The following is a 10000-nucleotide window of genomic DNA, read 5'->3' as shown; positions in this document are numbered from 1 at the left end:
AAGGTTAACTCCGCCCCCTGCCGATTCCCCGCGCACTCACCAGCTTGTCTCGAGTGCTCGCTACCCGGTGCAGCCGTTCCTGCATGACCAGTTTGTGAACGCTTTGCCCCCGAGTCGCTTCTACAGCGCTGAGCGCACGCTGCAGCCTCCGGAGGAGTGTACTGCGTCCCACCGCTGGCTCGTGACCCCGGTGCAGCAGCCATACGAGTCTGAGTTCCTGCCCTACGCCCTGAGCTCTCGTGCCCTCACCTGCTACTCTGAATCCGCCTTTGCCTCTATGGCCACTGGTTGGGGGTCAAAGGTCAGCTACCAGAACAAGATACCTACCAGTTTGCCCTGGTCACCTCGACCAAGTAACAACAATAGTCAGGACAAAGTACGTGAGAATGACTGGGCGGAGTCTGTGGCATACACTGCGGTGTGTAAACGCAGACGTGTGTCACGTGATGAGTCCAGCACTGAAAACTCCCCACCAATCAAGTGTGAGGATTCACAATCAGACAACTACGGAAAAGATGTTTCGTCTGGCCACAAGAGTGTGAGCTGCTGCGCCTTCTACACTGCCACCTAAACACACACACACACACACACACACACACACACACACGTGCACCATGTTGCTGTGAATTAATGAGCCAAGATATTTTAGTTGATTGTGTTTGGACGAATTCTGATATTATCACTCAGTAGGCACGTAATTAGGCCTCATTAACACTAACTCAGTTCAGCTGAGTCTATAGTGTTGGCTTGTTCTGAGCTCCATATTAATCTTAATAATGTCCTCATTCACAACGTATTTTAAATTGCAGTAAAATACTAATAATCTCTTTTGATTTACAAACAATTTTAAATAATTCCGTGTGACAGAAGCCGTCTTTCACGTGCATGAGCTCAAAGATGCCCATGATTGGCTGTGATTGACAGGTTTGCTCCTCCGTCCCAGAGACCACACAGTTTTGCATGCGATGTGCGTTGACATCAGACATGTTTGTGACATGATTGGGACTGAGATTAGAGCTGAGTGGGTTTGGGATGAACACTTTTCTGTTACATCACTAATAATTCTTTCTCACACAAATGCTAAGAAAAAGAAGAAAATCTGTCTCCATTTTCCACAGGCTGATTTTTTAGTACCTGATAGGACCTGGAACCTGTGACCATTGCTTAATGATTTTTGCTCCCACAGCTGAACATTGTGTAAAAGTGTTCAGGTAGCAGATCAAACCAGCATACGGCAGCTTATGGTGTAATCACACGTCATGTCACGCTCATCAAATGCATTCTGTTTGAGGTTTATTGTCCTGTAGCTCCAAAATAATCACCAGCTGTTGCTCCTCTGTGGCTCTTATTTTAGATGGATTTGATGGCAGAATTGTCTCTGTTTCCCTCATCGTGTTAAAATGATGTCACGGAATTCCAGCTTGGGGGAGATTTTGGGGATCACGAGTCTTTCAGATGGATGAATCCGAGTCTGAAACAGTGACTCATTGGTCCTGCAGTTTACACTCAGATGTGTTTATAGATTCAACACCTTTATGTAGGTAAAATGACATGATCACTGACATGATCACTGACATGATCACTGATACGATCACTGACACGATCACTGACATGATCACTGACACGATCACTGACACGATCACTGACATGATCACTGACATGATCACTGACACGATCACTGACATGAACACTGACACGATCACTGACATGATCACTGACATGATCACTGACATGATCACTGACACGATCACTGACATGATCACTGACATGATCACTGACATGATCACTGACACGATCTCTGACATGAACACTGACACGATCACTGACACGATCACTGACACGATCACTGACATGATCACTGACACGATCACTGACACGATCACTGACATGATCACTGACACGATCACTGACACGATCACTGACATGAACACCGACACGATCACTGACACGATCACTGACACGATCACTGATACGATCACTGACACGATCACTGACACGATCACTGACACGATCACTGACACGATCACTGACATGAACACTGACACGATCACTGACATGATCACTGACACGATCACTGACACGATCACTGACACGATCACTGACACGATCACTGACATGATCACTGACACGTTTACTGATACGATCACTGACATGATCACTGACACGATCACTGACATGATCACTGACACGATCACTGACACGATCACTGACACGATCACTGACACGATCACTGACATGATCACTGACATGATCACTGACACGATCACTGACATGATCACTGACATGATCACTGACACGATCACTGACACGATCACTGACACGATCACTGACACGATCACTGACATGATCACTGACACGATCACTGACATGATCACTGACATGATCACTGACACGATCACTGACACGATCACTGACATGATCACTGACATGATCACTGACATGATCACCATGTTAATAATTTAAAAGACCTGAACACAGCGTTGATGTGTATTAATAATCATGGTATTCTGTGTGTGCGATAATCCAAATAATCTTAAATGTACTTTAACACCTGATGAATCAAAGCGTTTGGTTTTTAAACAAAAGAATCCTGATGCGTGTTCTGGCTCCAGGTTACCCACAATGCATCAGTGTTAAAGCCGGTTCAGGTGTAACAGAGATTGTGACGTGACTCTGTGATGGTGTGATTCTGTTGTGTTTAATTGTGTAAGTAAAGTTTTTCATGCCTTCTCATGACTCATTCCATGGTTTTATATTGTGTGAAAATAGCAGTGAAATTTTATTAGTTTAATTATCTCTAGATTTCACACCAATATTATAAATAATTTTGTGTGATTCTGAAGCCGTCATCTAAATGAAACATTACTAATTATTAATGAAAAAAAGGTGTTTTTTTTTACAGCATTCATGTTCACAATTTACACACTAAGCTTAACAGAGAGTGATAAGTCGCGGGGGCGGGGCGTGGGGCGTGGTTATGTTAATGAGAATGAGATCAATTGTTCTTGTCTTGAGCTGCATCACGTGACACATCATGCAGCCACTCAGATCCTACTGCAACCACCAGGGGGCGTCTCAGCACAGCCCAAATATACAGTCTCAATGTTTTACATCAGAAATCTCCGCAAAGTCGTCATCGGTAACTTCAAAATAATGAAGTCTTTAGTGGTGTTTTTATTTCATCTCTACTGACACTGAAACTGAAATAAAACGTAACGAAAATAAGTTTATTATAGAAAAAAGTATGTAATAAAAAAAGAAGAAGAATAAGCTTTATCCCTTACGGCAGTGATGTTATCATATAAGTAAACTTTTAACTACCACCAAGAATAATGATCATTAATCTCAATTAATTTACACCTGTTTTTCCTTTACAGGCTTTTCAGAAGCCAAAAGTGTTTAAATATATTTATATTTCTGATCAATGTTTTCAGGTAAATGTTTTTAAAATATGAATAGTTCCTAAAAGAACTAACGAAGGTTCTGGGGCAGTGTGTGTGTGTGTGTGTGTGTATGTGTGTGTGTGTGTGTGTGTGTCTGTCTGTGTGTATCTGTCTGTGTGTGTATCTGTGTGTGTGTGTGTGTGTGTGTGTGTGTGTGTGTGTGTGTGTATGTCTGTGTGTGTATCTGTGTGTGTGTATCTGTGTGTCTATCTGTGTCAGTGTGTATCTGTCTGTGTGTGTATCTGTGTGTGTGTGTGTATCTGTGTGTGTGTGTGTGTATGTGTGTATCTGTGTGTGCGTGTATCTCTCTCTGTGTGTGTGTGTGTGTGTGTGTGTGTGTGTGTGTGTGTGTATCTGTGTGTGTGCGTATGGCTGTGTGTGTGTGTGTGTATGTGTGTATCTGTGTGTGCGTGTATCTGTGTGTGTGTGTGTGTGTGTGTGTGTGTGTGTGTGTGTGTGTGTGTGTGTGTGTGTGTGTGTGTGTGTGTGTAAAAACGTAGAGCCTAAAGAGTCAGATGTGATCCTGCAGCTCCTCGGTGCGCGTGAACTCTGCGCGCGCGCACGCACACACACTACCTGCGGCTCAGGTAAACTCACAGGAAGAGTCAGAAACAAACCGCGTCCAATAACCAGGAGGAGTGTGTGTGTGTGTGTGTGTGTGAGTGTGAGTGAGTGTGTGAGTGTGTGAGTGTGTGAGTGTGTGTGAGCGCGGTTTTATGGAGTGTTAATAATAATAAAAAACACGGACAGAAGGTGTGTTTAAGAAAGAAAAAGAAATCGCTTCAATCACAAAAACACACTTCCGCCATCGGAACTGCGAACTGAGGACAACACCAGGAGTTCCTGTCGAGTCTATGAGGTGAGCTCACACACACACACACACACACACACACACACACACACACACACACACACACACACACACACACACACACACACACACACTGTTTATTCCGTTTTAGCAGGACTGTGTATTCCGAGTTAAGATCAGTTTATGGTGGGAGTTTCAGCTGAAATCCTTGAGCTGTGTGTGTGTGTGTGTGTGTGTGTGTGTGTGTGTGTGTGTGTGTGTGTGTGTGTGTGTGTGTGTGTGTGTGTGTGTGTGTGTGTGTGTAAAACACTAAACGCTCCACTTTTCTCAGTCTTACTTTTACTAACTCGTTATTAACACCTTCATGTCCGCAGGCTGCGGCGTGTAAAATAAAGTCAGATGAGTTTAAAACATTACAAACTCGTCTATAATGTACATTAGTGCTGTGTTGGGACCTCAACCTGAGCTGTGGACAGAGACATGAGACACTAACGTGCAAGTGAAGCTCACACACACCTGAACACACACCTGAACACACACCTGGACACTCACCTGGACACTCACCTGAACACTCACCTGAACACTCACCTGAACACACACCTGAACACTCACCTGAACACACACCTGGACACTCACCTGAACACTCACCTGAACACACACCTGAACACACACCTGGACACACACCTGAACACACACCTGAACACACACCTGGACACTCACCTGAACACTCACCTGAACACACACCTGAACACACACCTGAACACACACCTGAACACACACCTGAACACACACCTGGACACTCACCTGAACACACACCTGGACACACACCTAAACACTCACCTGAACACACACCTGGACACTCACCTGAACACACACCTGGACACACACCTAAACACTCACCTGAACACACACCTGGACACACACCTGAACACACACCTGGATACTCACCTGGACACACACCTGGACACACACCTGAACACACACCTGGACACACACCTGGACACTCACCTGGACACACACCTGGACACTCACCTGGACACACACCTGGACACTCACCTGAACACTCACCTGTTCACACACCTAAACACTCACCTGGACACTCACCTGGACACTCACCTGAACACACACCTGAACACACACCTGGACACTCACCTGAACACACACCTGGACACTCACCTGAACACACACCTGGACACACACCTAAACACACACCTGAACACTCACCTGAACACACACCTGGACACACACCTGAACACACACCTGAACACACACCTGGATACTCACCTGGACACACACCTGGACACACACCTGGACACACACCTGGACACTCACCTGGACACACACCTGGACACACACCTGAACACACACCTGGACACACACTTGGACACTCACCTGAACACACACCTGTTCACACACCTGGACACTCACCTGGACACTCACCTGGACACTCACCTGGACACTCACCTGGACACACACTTGGACACTCACCTGAACACACACCTGAACACACACCTGGACACTCACCTGAACACACACCTGGACACTCACCTGAACACACACCTGGACACACACCTAAACACACACCTGAACACTCACCTGAACACACACCTGGACACACACCTGAACACACACCTGAACACACACCTGGATACTCACCTGGACACACACCTGAACACACACCTGAACACACACCTGGATACTCACCTGGACACACACCTGGACACACACCTGGACACACACCTGGACACTCACCTGGACACACACCTGGACACACACCTGAACACACACCTGGACACACACTTGGACACTCACCTGAACACACACCTGTTCACACACCTGGACACTCACCTGGACACTCACCTGGACACTCACCTGGACACTCACCTGGACACACACTTGGACACTCACCTGAACACACACCTGAACACTGTGTACTTCTGCCATTAGTGGTGTTTGGTAGCCCAGGGAAAGTAAACTCCCTGTAAAATACCTTCATCTCCTTCACATGGTCAGATTCATCTGTATAGCAGCTGCTAGAGGATCAACTGTGATTACAAACAGATGTTTAAGTCAGGCTTCACACACACACACACACACACACACACACACACACCTCACAGCAGCAGACTGTATTAATGTGACATTATTATAAATGTTGAAACATCACAGATTCAGTTTAATTCACCTTCTAATAAACAATGTAATAATAATGAGTATGCTGTAAACACTGTTACAGAGCACTGACGCTGGAGACTACTTGTTACAGAAACCTTCCCTCACGTGTGTGTGTGTGTGTGTGTGTGTGTGTGTGTGTGTGTGTGTGTGTGTGTGTGTGTGTGTGTGTGTGTTAGTTGTCTGGGAGTGTTCACTCCTTCCTGGCATCAAAAGCTGCACAACATGTCCTAGAGCTTCGATTATAGAATATTCATCTGGACATATGAGTCAAGCTGTCTTGACTCTGGACTACATCTCTTACACACACACACACACACACACACAAATACACTCACAAACATAACAACATAATACCAACACTTGGTAGCGATGTCCCAGCCGGTGTGCTGTAACCTTGTTATCATCTTTACACCACATTTTATTTCTATGATATCCGGTGATGTTTATCACTGATGATCCAGCACTGAGTTCCAGTTCACTGAGCTGACTGGACGAATGGTCGTTGTGTGTTGCTCCACTTGTGAGTTTTACAGTGTAAAATTCCAATTTAATGATCATTCGTTAGACTGGAACCAGATTTTGACTCATAACCATTAAACACACTTAACACTTTGTTGTAACTCTTTACAAATTATGTAAATGGTGAAGATTAGAAAGTGCTTAAATACGAGATGTGTGTTATGTCCTCTGCTTTATTGTGTTACTGCACAGATAACGTAGTCATGTGAGTGTGTAACCACCAATATAGTGTGTGTGTGTCTGTCAGGTCGACTGAAGTGTACAATGCCTGAACACAGCACTGGGACCAAACACAAGTCCCGCCCACACTCGCACCGGTCGGGACGCTGCAGGTCTGAGTGTTACAGGTCGAGTCGATCCGGTACTAGAGACAGCTCGAGTAATCAGGACTTTTACCAAGATCATCACACCACCAAGCAGGAGTCGTACAGGAACCAACGCAACACCAATCAGGACTCGTACCAACATCACTACACTGATATTTCTCAGATCATTGAGCCACAGCTGCCCCACAGTTCACCACACTATGCTAAAACCACCATAATTTCATATCGGGAGAATCACGATTCATACAGAGAGAATCACAAAACAACTCAGGATTCATTTCGGAACCACCAAACAGCTTCTCAACACTTTTACCATGATAATCAGGAACTTTATCACAACCACACCCCCAGTCCAGACCGCAGAATGTCCCAGGATTCATGCCGGAATTATTATTCCAGCAGTCAGCACTTTGCCCATCCTCCACGTGCCATCGTTATCGACACCCAGCCGTCCCAAAGCTGCTCTAACGGACTGATCCCAAGTGCTCCTTGTGGCTCATGTTCCTGGTCAGACTGTCGAGCTCTGATCTGCTGCATCCTCACCTGTGGCTTTTATGGCCGTCAGCAGCCCTGCGTTCCCCCCAACGAGAGTTCCACCGACCCACCACCCAAATCCGAGTCCGAACCACACCGTGCCGAGCCCAAATCCGAGCCCAAGACCACTCACCTGCCAAGTTCTGGAAGTTTCCGTTATGGAGATGTCTACTTAGCAGGAAAGAAGGTAGTTTACTCGCCAAACTCTGAGGCTCCGGCTCGACGCGGCAGATCTACCACAAAGGGCGAGAGCCAAAGACCCATTAGCAACACTAGCATTTACTCCAGAGAGGATCTGGACGTGGATGAAGTGGATGATGGAGGCACTGATATAGACTCACTAATCACCAAGAAGCTTCTAGAGCTTTATAAACTGCACCAGATCGAGCAGCTAGCCAAGTGCACGTCAGACCTGTCCTTCTCACGCAAGACGAACGAGATCAGCGACCTGATCAACAGTATCGCTCAGGACTACAACCTGGAGGAGCAGGAGGCCGAGTGCCGGCTCGTCCACGGCGTCATACGCATCAGCACACGCAAGTACAAGTCTCAGACTTCTAAAGGCTATAAAAGCAAAGACTACAAATCCCAGGATGTATTGCTGCAGCCAAACGGGCGGAGGGATGGGACCCTGCCGGACAGTGGCAATGAAACCATGACCTTTACCTTCAGCACTGGTAAGTGGGTGTGGTCAATGTAATGTTATGTCCCACCTCAGCTCCTTAAGTAGCATAATCCATACCATTCATACCAAAGTCATCGGAATGTATATTACAGCCTCCATGATGTCATAAGTTTACAGTGTAATGAACTTTTCAGTGTAATGAGCTCTTATTGGAACCCATGATGTCACAATCTAATGACGATCTCTGACATTTATTTCTCTTCTCTGAAGTAAAGATCTGAACTCTTCTCATTTTTAAGTATATGATGAAGCTGAGATCGGATTAAGTGGGAATGAAACATGACTCAGAGCTGTTTTATCATGCTCAGGTCATATTTAATCCCTCACATGACATGACTTTCTCCTAAGATGAACCGGAGATGCTGGTATCTGATCTGACGCCATCTGATGTACTGGCGAGGAAGATGCGAGGACACAGCAGCCGAAGTGGTGAGACACGAGACACGTTCCTCACCTTCTATCAAAAAAGTTTACACTCTTCAAAAAAATCATTTTAGATTCTTTTCTTAAACCTCTTAAAATCTTGTAAACGTTCTGATAAATCCCACTGTTCTGGGGTGTGTGCTGGGTTTGTAGGGTGCTAATACTTTTCTACACGTGCATGTGGTGACTAAAAGGTCAATACAGGTCAGTTATGTACATTTAAAGGCCAGTGTATAAGGGGACCACCGCAGGGGCATGTAAACGATCTGGGTTGTATGTAGAGAACAGTGTGAGGAAGTGTCTCGTCTTTCTCTGGAGCTGTGCAGCTTTTCTCTCTCTTTGTTTTCTCTATAATAATAAAGTGCCTCAGAGGCAGAACCCTCTGTTTCTTGAGGAACGTCGTTCTCATTTTTCAGCCTCTAGGAAGACGGATCTCAGCATTTCGTCCCCCGCTCGCTGCTGCTGCCATGTGGAGATGCTCTCAGGTTTCACTGGATTGTGTGCTGGAATGTTTTGAGTCATGAAACGGGGCGTGAAAATGGGGGGGGGGGGTGTAGTTTTACAGCGTCACTTACAGGCAGCTCGCTTCGTTTGTATGGACACTTTAAAAAGGAGGCTGAGAAGATGTGTGTGTCATTAAAGCATTAACACTCAGTAACACACCGTATTAACATTAACACTCAGTAACACACCGTATTAACATTAACACTCAGTAACACACCGTATTAACATTAACACTCAGTAACACCACCTATAACACCACCTATAACACCACCTATAACACAGGCTGAACCATGATGTCGATCTCACCATCAACACGATTATTGTTACTTTAATTATCGCACTTCTGCTCTTTGTGACTTTACAAAAACGCTCCTTTGTCTCACGTCTGACAGGTTTGAGATGTATAACATTAAATCTCATTAAATCACTTTCTTCAGACAGAAAAATCGGTTTGTGATCTGAGTGAGAAGCTCAGAAGCTTCAGGGTTTCGTTGGTGTTCTGTGTTCTGAGTGTTTTTCTGTCCACAGCGTATTCCTCAGGACTGGCCACGGACTCCTCTGCAGAACCGCTGCTGTGCTG

The 10000-nt window shown here is 45.6% G+C and overlaps 2 protein-coding genes across 4 annotated transcripts in view; both read left to right on the top strand.

The window, feature by feature from the left end:
* Positions 1–2730, top strand: part of eomesb (eomesodermin homolog b) — an 8142-nt gene extending 5412 nt beyond the window's left edge. Inside the window, exon 6 of the mRNA XM_027157701.2 lies at positions 1–2730. This exon is cut by the window's left edge and continues 24 nt beyond it. Within this exon, the coding sequence (XP_027013502.1) occupies positions 1–571 (571 nt within the window). The 3' untranslated portion in view covers positions 572–2730.
* A 1174-nt stretch (positions 2731–3904) lies between these two features.
* kdf1a (keratinocyte differentiation factor 1a) overlaps positions 3905–10000 on the top strand; it is a 7269-nt gene continuing 1173 nt past the window's right edge. Inside the window, exons 1-5 of one of the 3 annotated variants that reach the window (XM_047808934.1) lie at positions 3905–4302; positions 6202–6203; positions 7178–8485; positions 8842–8922; positions 9949–10000. The exon at positions 9949–10000 is cut by the window's right edge and continues 1173 nt beyond it. In XM_047808934.1, the coding sequence (XP_047664890.1) occupies positions 4298–4302; positions 6202–6203; positions 7178–8485; positions 8842–8922; positions 9949–10000 (1448 nt within the window). In that variant the 5' untranslated portion in view covers positions 3905–4297. The remainder of the gene's footprint in view (positions 4303–6201; positions 6204–7177; positions 8486–8841; positions 8923–9948) is intronic. The other 2 variants (XM_027157821.2, XM_027157881.2) reach the window with 2 other exon arrangements.

The sequence above is a fragment of the Tachysurus fulvidraco genome, chromosome 25 (genome assembly GCF_022655615.1).
Source record: "Tachysurus fulvidraco isolate hzauxx_2018 chromosome 25, HZAU_PFXX_2.0, whole genome shotgun sequence".
Taxonomy (NCBI): Eukaryota; Metazoa; Chordata; class Actinopteri; order Siluriformes; family Bagridae; genus Tachysurus; species Tachysurus fulvidraco.
This window is presented reverse-complemented; position numbering and strand designations above follow the sequence as displayed.